The sequence below is a fragment of the Canis lupus genome, chromosome 32 (genome assembly GCF_011100685.1).
Source record: "Canis lupus familiaris isolate Mischka breed German Shepherd chromosome 32, alternate assembly UU_Cfam_GSD_1.0, whole genome shotgun sequence".
NCBI classification, from domain to species: domain Eukaryota; kingdom Metazoa; phylum Chordata; class Mammalia; order Carnivora; family Canidae; genus Canis; species Canis lupus.
In genome coordinates this window covers 33,005,395-33,029,632 of record NC_049253.1, presented here as the reverse complement: position 1 = coordinate 33,029,632, position 24,238 = coordinate 33,005,395, and the positions used below count along the sequence as shown (strand labels likewise).

Below are 24,238 nucleotides of genomic sequence, written 5' to 3'. Positions count from 1 at the left end.
ATACTTTCAGTCCATGACTGTGGAATATCTTTCCTTTTATTAATGTCTTCAATCTTTTATCAGTGTCTTATAGTTTTCAGTGTACAGATCCTTCACCTTAGTTAAATTTATTTCCTAGTTATTTTATTCTTTTTGATGTAATTGTAAATAGGATGTTTTCCTGATAATTTATTCGTATATAGAAACACAACAGATTTTTTTAAAAATTTAAGTTCAGTTGAATTAACACGTAGTGTATTATTAGTTTCAGAGGTAGAATTTAGAGATTAATCAGTTACACATAACACTCAGTCTCATTCCATCAAGTACCCTCCTTAATGCCCTTCACACACCCCATCCTCCTATTCACTTCCCCTCCAGCAACCCTGTTTGTTTCCTATAATTAAAAGTCTCTTGGGGATCCCTGGGTGGCTTAACGGTTTAGCGCCTGCCTTTGGCCCGGGGCGTAATCCTGGAGTCCCGGGATTGAGTCCCACATCGGGCTCCCTGCATGGAGCCTGCTTCTCCCTCTGCCTGTGTCTCTGCCCTTCTCTCTCTCTCTCTCTCTCTCTCTCTCTCTCTGTGTGTCTCTTGTGAATAAGTAAATAAAATCTTTAAAAAAAAAGTCTCTCGTGGTTTATTTCCCTCTCTGTTTCCATCTTATTTTGTTTTTCCTTCTTTTCCTCCATGTTCATCAATTTTGTTTATTTATTCTATGTATGAATGAAATCATATGATATTTGTCTTTCTCTGACTTATTTCACTTGGTATAATACCCTCTAGTTCATCCACATTGTTGCAAATGTCAAGATTTCATTATTTTTTATGGCTGAGTAATATTCGATTATATATATATATATCCATGTTCTTTATCCATTCATCTGTTGGTGGACACCTGAGCTCTTTCCGTATTTTGGCTGTTAGAAATACAATAGATTTTTGAACATTGATTTTGTACCCCACAACTTTACTGAATTCATTTATTAGTTCTAATAGTCATATATTTCTTACATTATTCAGTTTTATTCAGTTCAGTAACTTTTATCTTAGTGTAATTTAATATGTGATATTGTTTAATTTTTAATTATTTATTTATTTGAGAGAGAGTGCTTGAGAGAGAGTATGAATGGAGGGGAGGGGCAGAGGGAGACTGAGAAGCAGACTGAGCAGGGAGCTCCACTGGGGCTCAAACCCATAATCCTGAGATCATGACCTGAGCTGAAGGCAGATGCTTAACCCACTGAACCTTAACGGCCCTCCCCCATCCTTTTTAGAGTGCTGATTTGAATCTTATGTGATCGTGAATATTAGAATAGTTTTTAGAAGTGATTGCAAATAAAGAATATATAGGCACTGATGGCATAAAGAGTATTCTATCAGTACCTTTGGCTTGGTGGAGCTTATTTTGTACACACTAAGTAACATTCAGTCTCTAAAACTTGATTTAACTGCCTAGTCAATACTATCCTTTTTTTTTTTTTAATATTTTATTTATTTATTCCTGAGAGACACACAGAGAGAGAGAGAGAGAGAGAGAGGCAGAGTCACAGGCAGAGGGAGAAGCAGGCTCCATGCAGGGAGCCCAACGTGGGACTCGATCTCAGGTCTCCAGGATCAGGCCCTGGGCTGAAGGCGGTGCTAAACTGCCGAGCCACCTGGGCTGCCCTAGTCAATACTATCCTATTGTTGGTAAGCCTAGTTTCATTAGGTCCACAAGGGAAAAAGGTTCTGGGTTACCTCAAATAACATTCTTGTGTGTCTGTATAATACACAATTGAAGGAAATATAGCTTATTTTTTAAGGCATTTGAAAGAAACCTTATTTATTTATTTATTTATTTATTTTTAAAGAGAGAGAAGCAAGCATAAGAGACTTTTTTTTTAAAAAAGATTCATTTATTTAAGAGAGAGAGAGAGCATGAGCAGATGCCTGTGCCCAAGTGTGAGGAGGCGCAGAGGGAGAGAAAGAATCCCAAGCAGACTCCCGCTGAGCATGGAGCTGTCCAGGGCTCAATCCTACAACCCTAAGATCATGACCTGAGCTAAAATCAAGTCAGATGTCAGATGCCCAACCGACTGAGCTACCACTAGGCACCCTGAAAGTTGACTTCTTAGTTTAAATTCAAAACTAAAACTTTTTCAAGAAAAAAATGGTACATTAGATCCAATAACTTAGAGTTACAGATTCACTTTCTTGTGGGGGGCTTGAAAACTTTTTTTTTTTTTTTTTTTTTTTTAAGTAGACTATGCCCACAACATGTTTGGGACTTGAGCTCATAACCTGCTAGATCAAGAGTCTCATGCTCTACTGAGTAAGTCAGCCAGGTGTCCCCAGGCTTGAAAACTTTTAAAAAATTGTGGTATACTGTAAAGAAAACTAGAAGTGATCCTTTAGCATTACAGATTTAGTGTTTTTTTTTTTGTTTTTTTGTTTTTTTTTTATGATAGTCACACAGAGAGAGAGAGAGAGGCAGAGACACAGGCAGAGGGAGAAGCAGGCTCCATGCACCGGGAGCCCGATGTGGGATTCGATCCCGGGTCTCCAGGATCGCGCCCTGGGCCAAAGGCAGGCGCTAAACCACTGCGCCACCCAGGGATCCCAGATTTAGTGTTTCTTGTGATAGACCAGGAACTTATAACAAAAAAAAATCTGTGCTGTACTATAAAGAAAATAATAAATTAGATCAATGTGAAAGAAACCAGGATAAATAGAAATGAATAAACATCAAAGTTAGCCTTAGTGTCCTCTGAACATTATTTTTATTTGGTATTGTTTTAGGTATCGTCAGATCCTGGAAAAAGCCATTCAGTTATCTGGGGCAGAACAACTAGAAGCTTTGAAAGCTTTTGTCGAAGCAAGTAAGTGGAATGAAAATTCCATGTTTGCCTTGTATTATTGAGTTAGGACTTCAAAGCTTGAGCAAGCTTGTTTTATATCAAATTACCAATATAATTTGCATTGAGATTAAATTAAATATACATTGAAATTGATTTTAGAATTTAAACTATTTACCACTTGATTTTTTTTTTTTTTAGTAAGTTGTCTTCAGACTTACATTACCAATTACCAATTAAGGTTTTGTATAGCTATTGATATAGTAACTGATGAAAGACAATATAGCATAATGGTAAAGAGAATAGTCTAGATTCAGTCTGGTCCGTTGTTTTATTAGTTGTGTATTCTTGGGTAAGTTATTCCTTTGTGCCTCCATTTCCTTGTCTATAAAATGGGGATATGATAACTACCTGGTAGAGATGTTAAATGAGTTAAATGCGGTTAAATGAGTTAATATACATAGTAAAGTGCTTTAATAGTACCTGGCATATAATAAGTGCTACATAAGTGTTAACTGTTGTTAATATTAAGAACATTCCATTTGAATGGAAACTACAAATTCCTGTTCTTCAAGACATTCTCATCTACTTCTTGACTTTAGACATATCCAGTTATCTTGAAAATTACTCAAAATTCAGGCTGGAATTGATACTGAGTTAATATTAATGACACTTGAGAGTGCTTTACAGTCTGTAGTGTGCTTTCACACACATTATCATCATGAGAAGTGCTAGTTTGTGTAGTAATTTCTAACAATTATAAGTGCCTAATGGTACTTACAATGAAACTATTTTCTCAGCTGTATCCAGTATTATCCAAGAATGAATTGTGATTATTATATCATAAACTGATTAGAAGCTTGTTACAGGTTATTGTAAGTTACTGCCTCAAAAAATTGGGGCCTGCAATGTGTGATGAACTGATAGTGACTTCAGAAAGACTGTTAGGAATAGTATTATTGAGAATATTACATTGTAGTAGCAAAAGAATAGTGATTTTTATTATAAACTTTGATTCCGATGAACCACGAAGAAAAGCCGTCTACTGAAAATCATTTATATCAGCTGAACAGGTTTTGAATCATCATTTATTTTCCCAGTAACTGCCGATCTCAGACTTAATTTATCTGAGCAGTGGTCACAAGCATGATACCTCTTTTAAAATATAGTAATAGTGATAATAATAATGAACATTTGTTGAGTACTTTGTGCAGCGTATTGTTTAAAGTGTTCTATAGATAGTACATTTAAGCTTCACAGCAGCCTTATCCACAATTTACAGATGAGGAAACAGAAGCACAGAGAAGTTAAGTTTCTTGTTTGAGGGTATCTGATCAGATGCAGTGGAAGTAGCATGGCTTCAGAGCTTTCATCCTTAATCACAGATAATAATAAAAACTCATAAATGTTTATAAATAATGTCATTAAATATGTCTGTACATCTAGTGCTGACCTCAGTTCTCATTTGTTATATTTTTATTGGAAAAGTACAAGTGGCAGTAACTGTCACTATTTGTTTTATTTAAATTTCATAAAAATTATGTTTCTTCTTTAACTCCTTTTTGTAACTAGGTGGGATATAAGTATGTAAATAAAAATATAGGTGTTTCTGTGCCTTCCCTTTATAGAAAAATAAGGAAAAATACAATATAAAATTCTCAAATGTAAAACAAAACTTTTCCCCAGTGATTTCAGTTTTTTAGAAAAATTGTGGGATTTTTTACTGTTTTGGTGTAGTCATTATGTAATCAAATAATTCAGCATAAGGAAAACTGATTCTCTAATATAAGATGATATGGGTCTTGAAATCCCTGAATAATACATTGAAAGTTGCATTAATATATATTGTTTTAATATTAATTTTAGATAAAAATTTATTGCTTAGTGAAAAATTATAAATTACTCATGTTTACTTATGTCTTATCTCTTATTCTTTTTTGACAAGTGGTAAATGAGAATGTCAGTCTCGTGATCTCTCGACAGTTGCTGACTGATTTCTGTACGCATCTCCCTAACCTGCCTGATAGCACAGCCAAAGAAATCTATCATTTCACTTTGGAAAAGATCCAGCCTAGAGTCATTTCATTTGAGGAGCAGGTAAAAATCTAGAGCTGTGATTTTTGAACATGAGATAGCAGCAGTTTTTTGGAGAGATATTACCATATTTTTAGAGAAGATGATTATCCAGTCTTATTTTTGACAACAGTGTGCCAAACAGCATATTACTATGTAAAAATAAATATTACGGTGTTATAACTCTAGCTGATATTTCCTCAGATATTACAATTTGATTTATGAACCAAATATTACTCTTTAGATAATTTTTAAGAATCAGTAAAATTGTTAATAAGGCTATAAACATAGGAAAACTCCAGCATTATATGTGCAGTTAACATAAAAGGAAAGTTTAATATTTATACTAAATTCTTGCTATAATCCACATTGCAAGAAATGTGTTTTTTCAGTTCAGTATTTTGATATTCTGTGAATGCAAAATTCATTTAAAAAATAATTGGGGTGGTCTAGTTAAACTTGTACTATTTACATGCCAGCTAAATATGTTAATTGGAAGCATTATTACAATAGATTAACTTAGCATCCATTTATTTTAATTAGTCACTAATGTCAGTTGAAATAATTTAACATATCCACCTCTTATTCCAGGTTGCTTCCATAAGACAGCATCTTGCATCCATATATGAGAAAGAGGAAGATTGGAGAAATGCAGCCCAAGTGTTGGTGGGAATTCCTTTGGAAACAGGACAAAAGTATAGTAAATAGTAGATATTGGATGGACATGTATATAGGCTATGTATCACTGTTCACTTATATTTTTTTCTCACATTCTAGTGCAAAAAACATCATAAATAATTTAATAAGTACATATATGTTGTAGTAATTAGAAGGTGATACGTGCTATAGAAAAAAGTAAAGGAAAAGTTGGGGAACAGGTTGTATCATTAAATAGGATGATTGGAGTGGAAGGGTGGTCCAGGTACATCTTCTCAGACACTTGAAGGAAGTAAGGGAGTGGCTATGAGCTGAAGGAAGACTATCAGTAGATCCTCTTAGAGAGGATGGCTAACGTAAAAGCCCTAAGATGGAAGCATGCCTGGAGTGCTTTCAGAAGATCAAGGATACCAGTGTGGGCGGAGTGAAGTGAGCCAAGGGAAGACAGGGCTGAGATCAGAGAGTACCGGGGATCAGATTATGTAGGTTCTTGTAAGTCATTGTAAGGCCTTTGGCTTTTCTCTAAGTGAAATGAGGGGGAGCCATTAGAGGATTTTGTATGGAAGAGTCACGTTATCTGATTTATATTTTAGAAAATTATTCTGACCACTTGGTTGAGAATAACTGTAGGCAAGTAATGATAGAAGTAAGAGCATAAGTTAAAAGGCTTATGTACTACTGCAGAGAAGATGGGGATTGTGAGAAATGTTGAATTCTGGTATGTTTTTAAGATAGAGCTAAGGATTTTCTGGTAGCTTGTATATGGAGTATGAGAAAAAGAGCCCAAGATAAATCTTGGTTTTGGTCCGAATAAATAGAAAGATGGAGTTGCCATCTACTGAGTAGTAAAAGATAGGTTTTGAGGGAAGATGAAGAATTCCATTTTGGAAATGTGATAACCAAGTAGAAGTATCTAGTAGGGAGTTGAATATATTAGTCTGTAGTTTAAGAGAGAAATACAGGCTACATTCGGGAGTCACTGATATATAGATGGAATTTAAAACCATTGTATTGATGAGATTCCCAAGGGAGGAAATACAGATAGAGAAGAGGACTGAATACTGATTCCCAGAACACTGACATTAAGAGATCGGGGCAGGAGAAAGTGAGAAGGATTTAGATAAGAAGAAAAACAGAAGAATGTGAAGTATGGTGGCCTAGAAGTCAAGAGGAAAATGTATCAAGAAGGAGCAAGTGATTAGCTATGGTGCTGATAGGTCAAGTAAGATGAGAGTGATGGTTAACCATTGGAGTTAGTAATGTGGAGGTCATAAAGACACTTGACAAAAAAAAAAAGACACTTGATAAAAGCTGTTTTGATGAAATGATAAGAGTGAAAAAATGTGATTGGAATGGTTTAAGAGAGAATAGGGAGAGAACTGAAAATGGTATGTATGGGCAACTGCAGAAGTTTCACAGAAGGGAGCAGAGAAATAGGGAAGAAGCGGCAGATTTTTTCTTTTATGATTTTTTTTTATTTTTTAGAAAGCAAAAATTTATATGGAGGGGTAGAGAAAAGGATTCTGGCAGGAGTAGATAGGAGGGGAAGGAAACTAGTGAATAGGCTTTGCATGGATCATCTGTGGCTGAGTTTCTCAACCTCAGCACTGTTGGTATTTTAGATAGAATAATTCTTTGTTGTGGGAGTTGTCCTGTGTATTACAAGATGCTTAGCAGTATCCTAGACCTCTGTTCACTAGTTGCCAGTAGCATCATCACCCCTATTTGTGGAGATCAAAATGTCTGTAGACATTGCCAGATGTTCCCTGCTTGGCAGAATAGCCCCAGAGAGCTACACTAACAGCCAGGAATACCAAGTATGTGAGTGCTGATATTAGTGATAAGGTGGTGGAATTTCTGCAAGTACTGATTGCTTCAGTATTCTTGGAAGTGTGAATGGGGTGGGAGTGTTGAAGTTGAGGGAAGACAAGAATAGGAAAAAATTCTTTTTTTTTTTTTTTTTTTGAAAAAATTCTTTAAGAGTAAGAGGACTAGGAATATATAATATACTTGGCAGCATTAAGGACTCATCTGAAGGTTGTAGTGATTGAAACGAGATGATTCAGATTAGTTAGGTGTTTTTCTCCATCAGAGTTCAGCTGCATGGATGCAGGAAAGGAGTAGGGAAACTTAGGTTTAACCAGAGTTATGATTTTGCACAACAAGTGTGACAGCAAAGGATGGACAGGAGACATGAGTGCATATTCAATTCAGTAATTAACAGTGATTGACCATAGGGATTAAACTAAGTAAGGAGTGAAATGAGACCTTTAAGGGGGAAAAAGACAGTAACAATGTAATGAGGTCAATGGTTTAGAGGTCATGGTGCATTCAGTGGGTTGTTGGGTTTGGGATGCTAGACTAAGTGAGAGGGAGACAATTAGAAAAAATTAAGATGATAGTTTGTAACTTTTATTCAATTAATCTTACCTTTTGATAAGTATTTTTAAAAACATCTGTAGTTATGAAACATTTCTCCCAAGTACATTGTAGAAGGAGAGCAGGTGTGAGATTCTTGGTTATATTTTATATATATATATAAATATTTATATATATATATGTATTTTTTACACTTCCCCTTTCAATTGACAAGTATAAAAATAACTATAAATGACTTAAAAATATTTCAGCCGCTTCTCTACTCTTTTACTAGGCAAATGAGGGATTTTTTTTTGTCTTCATTAATATTTGTGAAGACTGATAAGGCAGACACTACTTCAGGCATCTTACCTTTTGTACATTACTTCTGAAGTTATTAGGCAGTAATTTTCCTTGAAAAAGCAGCCAGTATATCCAAAAGGCTTCGTTTTGTAGATGTTGAATTTTGCTTTCCTTTTCCTTTTTTTTTTTTTTTTTAATTTTGCTTTCCAAGGCTTCTTGTTAATTTGGTTTTTTTCCTTTGAGAATTTGGAAAGGATGGGCTTTCTTACTTGCTTTGGTCTTAGTCTATCTGGAGCATTTTCTTCATAGTATAGGCAATTGATTTATTTTCACTGGTAGTTGAAATAAATATAAGATTATTCTTTGTAGTGGTGGTAATTATCATTTTGATAGTCCTGTAGCATTATCTTTATCTGTGAGGATATCAGAGAACTGAAAATTTAGCAGTTTTCTAAATTAACCTAAAAAGTGATTAAACTAAAGAGTGGTCATCTAAAGAGCTGTTACTAAAGTAGCATCTGGATAAACAGTTGAAAACTTGTTTCTTTAAATGATGATTCATTCTGACAATTACAGTAATAAATTTAAAGATAGATTTGGCATAAAATTGAAAAATTCAAAAAGTATAGTACTAATTATAGCGGTTCATGAAAATTGAATTGTGAATGGAAATAGTGTAGTACAAATGCTAGTAACATATGACTTGTGGAAAAAGTTTGAATTAGTGTAAAAAATTTTTTAAAGTAAAGGATTAATTTCAGAGCTGAGGCCATGTAAATTGTAAACTCCGTTCTTGCCACATGGTGGCATCACTTTTGCTGTAATAAAAAGGATTAATTTTTGTAAGGATTAATCTTGAATATTGTGAGTTTGAATTATGTGAAATGTTCAGTTGTGCATTTTTTTTTTTAATTTATTTATGATAGTCACACACAGAGAGAGAGAGAGAGGCAGAGACACAGGCAGAGGGAGAAGCAGGCTCCATGCACCGGGAGCCCGACATGGGATTCGATCCTGGGTCTCCAGGATCGCGCCCTGGGCCAGAGGCAGGCGCCAAACCGCTGCGCCACCCAGGGATCCCTCTCAGTTGTGCATTTTTGACATAAAATGTGACTACTGGGATGAAGGAGAAAATGAAAACCACCTGTAATCTCAACACCTAGAGATAATTGCTATTCCTATCTTCATATATACGTACAGAAATACATTTTAATGGTGTCTTTACATGTTGTTTTATCATTTAGCAAAAATATGTGATGACTATTATTATATAGTAATGATTATAACAACTGTATATTATTCTACCATCTTTATATACCATAATTTAGTTGATTATTATAAATATCATAATAGGTGATTCCCAGTTTTTTCCTGTTACAGATATTTATGAGTAACTTTACAAATGAATATTCCTTGTACATATGTGTGCACATCCCTGATCATTTTCATGGGATTTATTTTCTAGAGGTAAAATGTAGTAGATAAGGAATATATATGCATTTTAAAGAATTCAAAGGATTGGTTGGAAAATCTATTGCTAAATTGTTTAACAGGATAATTATATTCATTTATAGCCCCAATAGCACTATATGATATACCCCTAAACTGGGCATTTTTTCTTTTAAGTTCTTTGACTTGTGAGGATTAAAAGGAAACTAAAATACAATGAAACAATTATGATAAAAATAAAAATTCAACAAAATTTATTTCAGAAATATTTTTTAGATTTTCTCTAATGCAGTAAAAATTCGATTCCCTTACATTAACAATATATATATAATGATGAAAAATTTATTTTCTCCAACTCCTGAAAATTTTCTTAATAATATATTTAGTCATTCTGTGTTTTCCTGTTACATCCTAGGCAGTACAATGTAGATTATAAGCTGGAGACCTACCTGAAGATTGCTAGGCTATATCTGGAAGATGATGACCCAGTCCAGGCAGAGGCTTACATAAATCGAGCATCATTGCTTCAGAATGAGTCCACCAATGAACAGTTACAGATACATTATAAGGTAACTAACTGATTTAGGATTAATTTTGTATTGGAGAATCCTACTATACTAAGATGCTCCAGAATGTCTAATAAATGGTGTATATTAGAAATTGTCTATTTTTATGCTTTATGTTTTTTCCCCTAATTGAAACATTTTCCATCTATAGGTATGCTATGCACGTGTTCTTGATTATAGAAGAAAATTCATTGAAGCTGCACAAAGATACAATGAGCTCTCTTACAAGACAATAGTGCATGAAAGTGAAAGACTAGAGGCCTTAAAACACGCTTTGCACTGTACCATCTTAGCATCAGCAGGTAAACATGTAATTTGTGCTTTCATGAATAGTCAGTTACCTTTGCTTAATAATTTCAGGTTCATTACTGTTGGAGGATTTAGCAAGGAACTGTTCTTCAAGGGGATATCTTATTGCAATTATAATTATGGTAAATTTATTTTAAACATTTAGACAGTTAAAAACAATAAAATTGATTGCTAACTTAAAAAATGTTTACATATGCATGTATCAGTCTATTACCCACATGTGTTAGGAGTAATTAAGAGAGATAATATGAAATTTAGTTTGCTTAGTGTATCACTTAAAAATGAATAACAAAATTAAGTGAGAATTACGTAGAGGAAAATAAAAAGTAAAATCTAGAGATTGGTGATAATTAATGTACTGCTTTGGGGATTTTCAAGCCTTGGTTTTAGATCTCACCTTTATCCTTTTCTTCAGTAAATATGAAAAATAAACTGTTTTCTGTTCTTTTTGTACTGAATGATAGCATGCAAGTAAAGCAGGAAAGGCATTGAGAAGAAATGCTGATAATTCTAAACCATGGCTTTTCTAAATCATTTTTAGAATGTTTATTGATCTGTGTTTAGATGAGCGCCTAATGACATATTCACACTACATACACATTTTATTTTTATGAAGCAGTGATCTTGTTTATTGTATGTTTTGTTACTGAAAATGTAATACATAAAATGGTATTGCTTCCAGTTCTAAAGAGCTGTTACTAGTTACTTGGATTTCCTTCAAGTCTGTGTGTATCCTCTTTTTTTTATAAGCAGTAGCATGATACATATACTTTTATAATCTGCTTTTTTCCTTACCTGTATATCAGCAATCTTTATATGTCAATAAATATCAGTCATTCTTTTTGGATAAGCAATTGAATATTCACTAATTCAGTGTTGGCAGCAACTTTGTAGAATATAACTGCCACAAATTACAATTGATTGCATATTGTAGTAGGCAAAAATGGAGTTATAACATAATTTTTTATTGGGAGAAATAGATTGTGGGAATATATGATGCTCATCTCTTTCCCTTAGGACAGCAGCGTTCTCGGATGTTAGCTACTCTTTTTAAGGATGAAAGGTGCCAGCAACTTGCTGCTTATGGGATCCTAGAGAAAATGTACCTAGACAGGATCATCAGAGGAAATCAACTTCAAGAATTTGCTGCCATGCTGATGCCTCACCAAAAAGCAACTACAGCTGATGGTAATCATCATGTCTTTACAAATTTGTGGGAGTAAATATTTAGGTACATGCTAGGAGGAAGTGTGTTAAATTTGAAGCATCTTAATATCTTTGTATAATATTTTTATATAACACTTGATGACCAAAAAGGAGTATTATGTTGACTGAAGGTGAATATTATATACAGATATGGGTTTGAATTATATAAAATAGCCCTACTAGAAAGCATATTGTAGAAAAATGCATTTTTTGAAAATTCTAAGAACAGAATTATAGCCTATGTTAATAGTTCTTGGTTTTTAAAAAACTCAAACCCTTTGGTAAGTACCTTAATTAATTTTAAGCATCAGTTTTGTTTTGTTTTTTTAAGATTTTATTTATTTATTCATGAGAGACACAGAGAGAGAGGCAGAGACACAAGCAGAGGGAGAAGCAGCCTCCTCACAGGGAGCCTGATGTGGGACTCGATCCCGGGACTCCGGGCTCAGGATCACACCCTGAGCCACCCAGGCGTCCCTAAGCATCAGTTTTTAACAGAATAATTATCCCAGTCCTACTTTAGATAGAGTAAAATTTGGCATAGTAGCTTGCTTAAGGTTATTCAGGGTAAAAGTGTTGCCAGTGAAAATAGTACTTGGTGTCATGTTTCCTAGTTAAGGGATGTATTCACTTTAGTCAGGCTGTTTTCCAGAAAAGAAGTTTTTAATAGTTGCTTGTTTATAACATCGGTCGGATTATATATGTTTGTCTACAGAGGTTTTAAAATAACTTAAAACAATAACATGTAATAATAAAAATATGACCAGACCATCAGAAACAAGAAAAAAGTCAAGATAAACACAGATCTGTTAGACCCACCTTCTTGGATTCAACGTCATCCTATATCAAAGACAGTTTAGCTATCAAGAGTCATTTATGCCGAGGTTTGCAAAGGTATATGCTTCACCCAATCTTACTGCCCTGAATTAAACCAGATCACTGAAGGGAGTATAGTGAGCTCCTATTGAATTTTGCATTTAATTTGTACTTTAAGAAGCAAACTAGTTGATACTCATCTTTCTGTCTAAAGGAGGTATTTTGTTTTTCTATAGGATATTCATTATGCAATCCTCAAGAAAAATTCCTTCCCAGTCTTGGAGTAGTTAGTTGTGATTCTCCTGAACAGTTGGTTTTTATCTTTTTTTTTTTTTTTTTTAAGATTTTAATTACTCATTCATGAGAAACACAGAGAGGAGAGAGAGACAGAGAGGCAGAGACACGGGCAGAGGGAGAAGCAGGCTCCATGCAGGGGGCCTGATGTGGGACTTGATCCCGGGTCCTCAGGATCACGCCCTGGGCCAGAGGTGGTGCTAAACCGCTGAGCCCCTGGTCTGCCCGGTTTTTATCTTATTAAACACACCCTTGAGTTGATATACTGATTGGTTTTTTTTGTCTTAACTGCTAGAAAGCTTATTAAATTTGTAGCCCACCTATAAATAGTATAGTATAAAATACTATAAATACTACAAATAAAATGCTATATATATAAATACTATATGTATATATTAATATAATACTATATTAATAGTATTAATATATTAATATTAACATAATATAAAAACTATATATTAATAAATACTATAAATAATAGTATTTAGTAAATAGTATAGTATAGTATTTAAAAGTTGCTACTTCTTTTTTAAATTTTTATTTATTTATGATAGTTACAGAGAGAGAGAGAGAGGCAGAGACACAGGCAGAGGGAGAATCAGGCTCCATATACCGGGAGCCCGATGTGGGATTCGATCCCGGGTCTCCAGGATCGCGCCCTGGGCCAAAGGCAGGCGCCAAACCGCTGCGCCACCCAGGGATCCCTAAAAGTTGCTACTTTTAAATTCTCTTCACGCCTTCTTCTGAACAGCTTTAAATTCTTTTTGCAAGGAAATGTGTGACAAGTTAAAAGATAGATAAAAAAGAAAAAGTTTCCAGAATTGATATAGTCAAGCTTCAGGTTTGACTTTGAGATTTCTGGCCATGAAAAAAAAAATGTGAAAAGATTCTTTTCTAAAAGGGGAAATACTAACCAGGACCTCTGAGGATACAAATGATTCTCAAATTTCTCACACAGGACTATATAAAGAGGACAGATGTTTTGTCTTCTTCCATCTTAGGGCCTGACTGCTTTTCTTATTTAACTCTTTCGGACATTTTTGTATTTTGGCATTACAACCTATATTAGCAACCTTGAGGCATAATTTTTTTTTAATTACAATTCATTATTTCTTAGAATATTCCCAAAGTTGTATAATATTACTACTAATCTACTTTCTGCTCAATAAATTTGTCTGTGCTGGGTATTTCATATAAATGGAATCACAATATATAGCCTTTTCACCTGGCAAAATGTTTATCCATGTTGTAGCATTTATCAGTACTTTTTTTTTTTTTTAATTTATGATAGTCACACACAGAGAGAGAGAGAGAGGCAGAGACATAGGCAGAGGGAGAAGCAGGCTGCATGCACCGGGAGCCTGACATGGGATTCGATCCCGGGTCTCCAGGATCGCGCCCTGGGCCAAAGGCAGGCGCTAAACCGCTGCGCCACCCAGGGATCCCTTATCAGTACTTTATTCCTTTTTATTGCCAAATAATCTTCTATCATATGAATGTACCACATTTTATTTCCTCATCAGTTGGTGGACATTTAGGTTGTTTTCCCTGTTGGGCTATTAATAATACTGCTATGAATATTCATGTAAAATTTTTTGTATGAACACAGGTTTTTAATTCTTCTGGATGTTTACGAAGGAGTGGAATGACTGGGACATATAACTCTGTTTAGTCTTTTGAGAAGTTACCAGACTGTTTTCAAAAGCAGCTGCTCCTTTTTATATTCCTGCCAGCTGTGTATGCAGGTTCTAATTTCTCCATGTTTTCTCTCATATTTATTATCTGTCTTTTTTTTTTTTTTTTACTTTTTTTATTATCTTTTTGATTTAGACATCCCAGTATGTATGAAGTGGTATCCTATCATTTTGATTTGCATTTCCCTGATCAGCTTTTCACATACTGGCTATTTGTATATTTTTAGAGAAAAGTCTGTTCAGATCCTTTTCAGTTTTTAAATCAGGTTATTTGTCCTTTTATACTGAATCGTAGGAATTCTTTATATATTCTAGACCTGATCATGATCAGATGATTTGCAAATATTTTCTCCCATTCTGTGCATTGTTTCTTCATTTCTTTGATGTGTCCTTTGAAACACCAAACTTTTTAATCTTGATGAAGTCCAGTGTATATTTTTCTTCTTTCTGTTGCCTGTACTTTTTGTCATATCTAAGAAACCATTGCCTAATTCAAGGTAATGAAGATTTGCTTTGTATTCTGTAAGTTTTGTAGTTGTAGCTCTTACATGTAGACATTTGATTCATTTTGAGTTCATTTTTTTGTATATGGTGTAGATAAAGATCCACTTTTATTCTTTGCATACAGATATCCAGTTGTCCTAGCACCATTGGTTGAAGAGACTATAAGTTTCCTGTTGAATTATCTTGGTACTTCTGTTGATAATCAGTTGACCATAAATGTGAGAGTTTATTTCTGGAGCCTTATTTCTGGAGCCAGTTCTATTCCATTATTCTAGATGTCTGTCCTTATGCCAGTACCACACTGTCTTGGTTCTATCTTTATGGCAGGTTTTGAAATCAGAATGTGTGAGTTCTCCAACTTTGTGTTTTTGGTTTTTGGTTTTTTTTTCCAAGATTATTTTGACTCCTCTGAATCCCAGTAAAATGAATTTTAAAATCAGTTTGTCAGTTTCTGCAAAAAAGCCAGCTGGTATTTTGATAGGGATTACACTGAGTCCATAGATCAACTTGGGGACTATTGCCATCTTAACAATATTAAGTCTTCCTATTTTCCCATTTATTATGGTTTTTATATTTGAAAGTTGCTAAGAGAGTAGATCTTAAAAGGTCTCGCCACAAGAAAAATTTTTGATCATGTGAGGTGATGGATGTTAGTTAAGCTTACTGTGGTAATTGTTTCATAATGTGTATATATATCAAATCATTATGTTATACATCTTTAACTAATACATTATTTATGTGTTATATCTGATAAAGGGTTAGTATCCAAAATATATAAAGAACTTATAAAATTCAGCACCCAAAAAATAATCCAGTTAAAAAATGGGCAGAAAACACAAATAGACATTTTTCCAAAGAATATATACAGTTGGCTAACAGACACATGAAAAGATGCTCAACATCACTGATCATAAGGGAAATACAAATCAAAGTTAAAATGAGATATCCCCTCACACTTGTCAGAATGGCTAAAATTAACAACACAAGAAACAACAAGTGTTGGCGAGGATGCAGAGAAAGGGCAATCCTCTTGCACTGTTGATGGGAATGCAAACTGGTGCAGCCACTCTGGAGAACAGTATGGAGGTTCCTCAAAAAGTTAAAAATAGACTGTTCTACCATCTAGCAATTACCCTATTAGGTATTTACTCAAAGGATACAAAAATACTGAGAGATTCAAAGCTACATGTACAATGGAATATTAGCCATAAAAAAGAATGAAACCTTGCCTTTTGCAACAACATGGATGGAGCTAGTGAGTATTATGCTAAGCAAAATAAGTCAGTCAGAAAAAGACAAATGCTGTAGGATTTCACTCATGTGAAATTTAAGAAACAAAACAGATGAAAATCAGAAAGAGGCAAACCAGAAAACAAACTCTTAACTATAGAGAACAAAGTTACTGGAAGGGAGGTGGGCAGGGGAATTGGTTAAATGGGTGAGAGGTATTAAGGCACTTGTGATGAGCGCTGGGTATTGGAAGCAAGTGATGAATCACTAGATTCTACACCTGAAACTAATGTTGCACTGTATGTTAACTAATTGGAATTTAAATAAAAACTGGAAAAAATCATTGAAATTAAAAACAACAATATTATGTCAATTATATCTCCATAAAACTGGAAATTAAAAGAAAAAAAAAAAGAATTGGATAAGCCTAGTAGTCAGACACCTTCAGAATATGGGGCCTTATGTCCAGCACTTTGTCAGGCCTTATGTTACTTCACTTAAAGGAGGATGCTATAATTGATTATTCATGGTTAGCTGGCCCTACCTTCCAGATATTTCTATCTATGCCTGACAGTAAGATGCTTATAGAATGCCCAAAAGAAAAGAGGTATTTCTACTGAACTGTATGTGTATTGACTTTATCAAGATTGCCGAATAGGTTGCATGGTGGTTTTGCTGTTTCTTGCTAATAAATGTTTGTGCTGATAGCAAGAAAAGTAAAGTCAATGAATCTGATAGCTACCCTAAGGAAATAGAACCCCAAACCTTAAATCTGTTCAGCCAGATGGTGACTACTTGCCAATCATTCATTTTCTAAATACATTATCTGTATTTAATTGTATATTATTCAAACTCTATCAAATAAGGCGTTTTCCTTACTTTGACAATTTAATGAAAGGAATAAAGACAATGATTATGGGTTGTTACATGCATAGAAATTTTTAGAAAAAAAAGATGAGTCTTTTAAAAATATAAAACAAGGGATGCCTGGGTGGTGCAGTCTGTTGAGCATCTGACTCTTGGTTTTTGGCTCAGGTGGTAATCTCAGGGTCATGAGAACCAGTCCCATGTCGGGCTGTCTGCTCTGCATGAAGTCTGCTTAAGACTTTCTCTCCCTCTGCCCCTCCCTCCCACTTGCTCGTTCTCTCAATTCAGTTTTTAAATTCTTTTTTAAGATTTTATTTATTTGAGAGAGAGAGAAATGGTGAGAGAGAGAGCACGAGCAGGAGGAAAGCAGGAAGAGGAAAAGCAGGCTCCCCGGTGAGCAAGGGAGCCCAATTCAGAGCTCAATCCCAGGACCCTGGGATCATGACCTGAGCCAAAGGCAGTTGCTTAACCAACTGAGCCACCCAGGTGCCCAATAAATCATTTTCTTATAAAAAGTACAAAATAAGTTTCAAGCTTATAACTGTCTTATTTATGTTAAGGTTCTAGCATCTTGGACAGAGCCGTTATTGAACACAATTTGTTGTCTGCAAGCAAATTATATAATAATATTACTTTTGAAGAACTTGGAGCTCTTCTAGAGATCCCTGCAGCTAAGGTATTTTCTTGTTTCCAATATATAAAAAAGAGACTAAACTGTTGGTGCAGTGAGAAAATATGTAATTGATAAATATTGGCAACTGTAATAAAAATGTACATGAAAAGCCTCAGGAAAATGGAAATAAATGATTTGAATGTAAAAGTAGTACTATAATGGAATCGTCTCAGTTTCTTGTTTTGTTTAAACTGTATTTTATGGTAAGGTGATCTAGAATGAAAATCTTAAAGGGGTTTCAGGTTATGATACCCATTTTGTGAGAATCTTTGTTTAGTGTCTGTTTAAATCTACTTCTTAGTGGTTTCTGATTTCTGACGAACTTAAGATTTTGATACATGCTTTACTTCTTTTTTCTGCTCTAGATTGACTCAAAGGTCAAATATTTCATCTGTTTGAAAGAATGACAATGGTAATTTTCCAGGCTATTCTGTCTCTGCCCCGCCCCCCTCTGTCTATCATGAATAAATAAATAAAATCTTTTAAAAATAATAATAAAAATAAAAATATTCTCTTAATTTTAAATAAGAGTAAAAATATGTAATCAGCGTTACTTTTACCTAACTTGCATACCTTAAAGTCATGTAGTAATGGGTCACATCCCCTCTTATCTGTTGGTGAAATTTTAATGCAGAATTTCCTAACACAGTTCCTTTACTTGTATACACTAAATACACGTATGGGAAATGTACAATTTGGGAACCAAAGCTTAAGTTCCCATTAAAAGATACTTTCTTCTTAGGTTTAGACTTAGGGAAGTGAATATATATTTAACCATAAATGCTAGTACAGTCTATTTTTTTAAAAGATTTTACTTATTTATTCATGAGACGGGGCGGGGAGGTGGTGGTGGGCAGAGACACAGGCAGAGGGAGAAGCAGGCTCCATGCAGGGAGTGTGACGTGGGACTCCATCCCAGGTCTCCAGGATCACACCCTCGGCTGAAGGGAGGGTACTAAACCGCTGAGCCACTGGGCTGCCCGCTAATACAGTCTGTTTATGATGGATTGTAAAGATGGTCAGAATTACTAAAATGACCAAATCATAAGCCAGTTTGCCTACATATAGTAAACATGAAACATGTTTTTAGGAGTTAGGTAGAGGGCCTTTTAGTTCCCTTTGTCTTTAAAATCCTTTTAATTTTTATTTATTTATCTAATTTTTTAAAAAAGTGTTTGGTTTTTTTTTTCTTTACCCAGTGTGGGGTTCAAACTCACAACCCCGACCGAGATCAAGAGTCCCAAGCTCTACCGACTGAGCCAGCCAGGCACCCCTTTTTAATTCTCTTTTAAATTTGAAAATCATTCCTCCTTATAATTTTTTTCTTCAAAAATATTACTTTCTTAAAGAATTTTTTACGTGACAAACACTGAAAATTTAAGTGAAATAAAAGGAAAAACTAGTTTGTTGAGGTTTTTTTGAGATGTGGATCTCCGTGAAAAGAAAAATTGTTAGTTTGATTTTAAGCAGAGAAAAAATCGGTAAGAAGTGCAAGGTTCTTGTCCAAAGTCTCACAACAAGTAAAACACATCCCAGTTAAATTAATCAATTATACCCAGAAAGAACTGGGGGATAAAATAGGCAGATTTATAAGATTAATATTGTAATGAATGACATGTGAACATATACCAAAAGTGTGTGGTAGCTAAACTAAGAGATTTCAGTTCTCTTCTATGTGAGTAACTGGTAGATATGATCACTGATGTTTATGAGAGTTTATTGGTTTTTGGATTTTTTTTTTACAGGCAGAAAAAATAGCATCACAAATGATAACAGAAGGACGTATGAATGGATTTATCGATCAGATTGATGGAATAGTTCATTTTGAAAGTAAGAGGTTTTGCTTATTTCTGTCATAATGAAATGGGAGGAAACTTGTATATTTATAAATAGGACATGTTGAACAATTTTCTCTGACCCAGTATTTTCTTGCTGGAATGAATTTATTTCCAAAAGAAACAATGTAAAATAATTTTTATAAACTTACATTCATGAATCTACTTAATGCAGCATTTTTTATGCAGTGTAAAAATTTGAAACTGGAATCCTTATACCAGTTCATTCACTTACTCATCACTTGCCACATACTGTGTATTAGGCATGTGGGAATACCTGTGGATTTCCTCTGCAGCAGCACATTATACTCCTGGAGGCAGACAGGGAAGTCGATCTCTTGACTCTCAGTGTCTTTCACCTCCTCAGCCCCTATTGCTACCTCATTTCCACAGAACCTGGGCCTTGCTGTACCTGGAACCATTCTACCTGTAAAATTTGAATTTGAAATATCCCATTCACCATAAGCTTCTTCCTCTTTCCAGCAGTCTGTGTCCATTAACTTGTACTTCAGCTCTTCCTTGACTACTTTCAAGCCTCCAGTCCTTTAATGTTTACTTTTTTACAGTCAGCCCTGCCCATTTTTGTCTTCATTCCTCTTCCTATCCAGCTTAGCATCCATGATTCCTTATATCTTTTTTTTTTTTTAAGATTCTATTTATTTTTATTTTAGAGAGAGAGAGTGGGAGCAGGGGAGGAGCAGAGGAAGAGAGAGAGGATCTCCAGTAGACGCTGCACTGAGCACAGAGCCCAACACAGGGATCAATCCAAGGACCTGAGACCACAACCTGAGCTGAAACCAAGAGTTGGTCACTCAGCCGACTGAGCCACCCAGGCGCCCTGATCATTATTTCAGTTACTATTTTACAGGTGTCCTAGATCACTTGCCTGTTAACTTTTTGTCCCGGCTGTCCAGGAAAACTTCACCTGCAATGAACCCATCCTCCATCTTTTTCATTCCTGTGCCTGAGTGGCCAACTAATGTTGCTGGAGAAGAGTCAGAACACCAGAGAGATTGATTACCACTGCATATTCAAGGTCTTGAGTTTTCAGTAGTACCTGGGATTCTTGGTGTATTTCTCTAATCCACTCTTTTTTCCTATTCTCCAGTGGGTATTTCAGATTTCATTTTTCTTAAGTCTCGGACTTTTCCCCTCCTTCACTCTCAGCAACAAACCTTGTTTCCTATTTCACAGAAAAAAAAAAAATCTATCTGTGTGAAATTAGATTAACTTATTTATCAGATTTATAAAAACTTCTGAATTTTAAATATCTTGTGATTATATCTTTTTCTTCCTTTGTATTATACTGGAGGTGATTTCTGACTCCCTTTCCAGTTCTGCTTGTGCTTTGGATCCTTTCTCTGACCTCTACCCCCAACCCCAAAACAACATTTTAGGACCTGAAATTAGCGATTGTTTTGTCTTTTCATTCTTTCTTGCTCTGTTGGCTTCTTTTTTATTTTTATTTATTTATTTTTTTAAAGATTTTATTTATTTATTCATGAGAGACACAGAGAGAGAGGCAGAGACACAAGCAGGCTCCATGCAGGGAGCCTGACATGGGACTCAATCCCGGGCCTCCAGGACCACACCCTGGGCCAAAGGCAGGCGCTAAACTGCTGAGCCACCCAGGCATCCCCTTCTTTCTTTCTTTCTTTCTTTCTTTCTTTCTTTTTTTTTTTTTTTAAAGATTTTATTTATTAATGAGAGAGAGAGAGAGAGAGGACAGAGACACAGGCAGAGGGAGAAGCAGGCTCCATGCAGGGAGCCCTACGTGGGATTTGATCCTGGGTCTTCAGGATCAGGCCCTGGGCTGAAGGCGGCACTAAACCGCTGAGCCATTGGGCTACCCTGTTGGCTTCTTTCCATCAATATTTAAACATAGTTGGGTCTTTCCCATTTTAACAAAGATCTTTTATCTTTCAGGCCTCATTTTGACTTTTCAACATATTGAGTAGCATTGGTCCTTCACTCCTTTGTGAATCATTCCTACCATCCACACCATCTTGATTCCTTCATCTCCTTTACCTCATTCTCCTGCCTTCCCTCCTCCTTCTCCAGGTATTCTTCCAGTCATCTTTGTAGATACTGTAGTACGTGTAAATATGAATATCACAGTTGCTTAGGGCTTACTCTAGGCCTTTTCCTCCTCACTCTACTAAGTTCCCCTTGGTAATCTCATCTGTTCCCACTGATTCAGTTGCCATTTCTATGTAGACAATGCTTGTATTTGCCTTTCTGGTGTAACTTTCTCTTCTGAGTCCTAGACCCAGTGATGTTAATTGATTAATAGGCATTTTCCACATTTGTTTTTTGAACATCTCAGAATGAACATATCCAAAACTGAATTCATTATCTCTCTTCCCTGCCTCCCTCCCACAGGCAGCCAGCCAGCCAAAAGCTGCATTGTTCACTTTCTCCAGATTGCTTATCCTTGACCCCTCTTCTTTGCTGCCTAGAATCCTTTCCATTTTATCTCCTTGATGTATCTGGAATCCACATACTTGTCTTTGTTTCTTCCTGTCAGCAGCCTATTCTGAAATCTCCCCTACCGTCTGGGCTTTTTCCTTCATGTCTGCAATTGTTCCTTTCTATAGTCCAGTTGCCATAGTACAGCCAGAATGATTGTGATCTTTTAAAAATGCAAACAAAACAAATGAAAACCAAAGTATTAAATCATGTTACTTTCTTCTCTGATACTGTAATGCATGCTCCCCCATGAATTGTAGGACAAACTTAGATAAATAGGTCCTACCTGATCCTTTAGAACTTTCCAATCCAACCGCGTAAGTCTTTTTAGCTTTTTCTAGCATTGTAAATTCCTTCCTACATCAGACATTGTGAAATATCCACTCCCCTCCAGCAGCAGCCTCTCAGCTATCTCTGTCCCTGTGTTGTAGTTTAAGCCATGTTAATTGGTAATGATTTTCCTGACTCTCCAGGTTAGGTATGGCTTATAGTTATATATTCTTATGTCACTCTGAATTTCATCCTGGCATTAATCACAGTTACTGTCATTTCTGTAACCATTTGTTTAAATGTCTGTTTCTGCTTCCCAGCTAAGCTTCTGGTGGTAGATATTAAGTCTCTTTTTGCTCTATGGTATAGTATATCCAACATGTGTTCCAATGCCCCATACTTTGTTAAATAAGTATTGAATAAACAAACACAGTACATAATGAATAGTATAGCAGAGGTGTCACCAAGTGCAAGGACGGCTTATATTAATGTATACTAACTTAATAGAGTATGTAATATTTTTTCTAATTTTCTTAAATTTAAGAAATTGCAATGAAAATGTGCTCATAATAACAGGTAAACCATTGCAAGTATAAATAAAGGAAGAGTTCATCATATGTTTCCTCTCCCTGGCATAACTAATACTAAAGTCTTGTGTATCTTTTTATATGCTTATATAGATATGTAAAAACATAGTTTCTTTAAAAGTGGCATTTTAAAGTACATGGTGTTCTACAAACTTTTTGAAATACCATGTACAATTTCCAAGTCAGTAAATATATATCAAAGTTACTTGTTTTAATAACTGTGTAGTATTGGGACTCCGGGATGGCTTAGCTGTTGAGCATCTGCCTTCGGCCCAGGGTGTGATCCCGGAGTCCTGGGATCGAGTCCCCCATTGGGCTCCCTGCATGGAGCCTGCTTCTCCCTCTGCCTATGTCTCTGCCTCTCTCTCTCTCTGTCTCATGAACAAATAAATAAAATCTTAAAAAAAACAAAAACAAAAAACTGTGTAGTATTTCATGGAGTTCAACTATTCACCTATTGATGGATATCCAAGTAGTTTCCTTGTGTGTACCTTTATATGCTGGTATACCTACTTCTGTAGAACAAAGTCTTAAAAGTGATAACATTGCATCAAAGAATATATGTATTTTGATCCTTAATGGAAACTGCTAGCTTGCTTTCCAGAAAAATGTAGCCATTTATACTTTGACCAATATGAGAGGATGAATGTTCAACAGCTGTATGTTATTCCTTTTTATCTTTTGCTAAATTATGAGGGGGAGCTACATTATTGTTTTAGTGTGTATTTCCTTAGCACTAGTGAGTGTATTGGCCGTTAGCATTCCTCTTCTGTGAATTGATGTTAGTTTTTCTGCTCTATTTCCTTCCTTCCCCTATACCTCTTCTTCAGACTGCTCAGTGTCAATTTGTTATAGCTTTGGGTTTAATGATAATTTAAACTCTTGTTGGTTATATGTGTTAGGAATATTTTTCCCATTCTGTCAGTCATGTTTCTGAAGTAATGCAATGCGTACCATAAACACATTTTAAAATTCTTATGCAGCCAAACATCAATTTTTAATTTTAAGGCTTTTTAGTTTCCTGTATTGACTTAAAAAGGGTCTCATTCACTTCGGGGTAAAACTAATAATCTTTCTAAAATTTCTTCTAATATTTTTATTTATTTTATGTTTAGAAACATAATCTGTCCACAGTTCATTTTTGTGTATAATTTTAGGGTATGGTCTAGTTGTTTGTCTTTTTTTTTTTTTTTTTAAGATGGATTGCTAATTTGCAAGTACTATTTATTAAGTAAAACATACTTTCTGATCTTTGACAAAAATTT

The 24,238-nt window shown here is 35.0% G+C and overlaps 1 protein-coding gene across 2 annotated transcripts in view; it reads left to right on the top strand.

Moving 5' to 3' along the window:
• Positions 1–24,238, top strand: part of COPS4 (COP9 signalosome subunit 4) — a 44,869-nt gene that overhangs the window by 18,472 nt on the left and 2,159 nt on the right. The window contains exons 2-9 of one of the 2 annotated variants that reach the window (XM_038582269.1): positions 2,758–2,837; positions 4,759–4,910; positions 5,478–5,581; positions 10,069–10,222; positions 10,371–10,521; positions 11,546–11,716; positions 17,700–17,815; positions 19,558–19,642. In XM_038582269.1, the coding sequence (XP_038438197.1) occupies positions 2,758–2,837; positions 4,759–4,910; positions 5,478–5,581; positions 10,069–10,222; positions 10,371–10,521; positions 11,546–11,716; positions 17,700–17,815; positions 19,558–19,642 (1,013 nt within the window). The remainder of the gene's footprint in view (positions 1–2,757; positions 2,838–4,758; positions 4,911–5,477; positions 5,582–10,068; positions 10,223–10,370; positions 10,522–11,545; positions 11,717–17,699; positions 17,816–19,557; positions 19,643–24,238) is intronic. The other variant, XM_038582270.1, reaches the window with a different exon arrangement.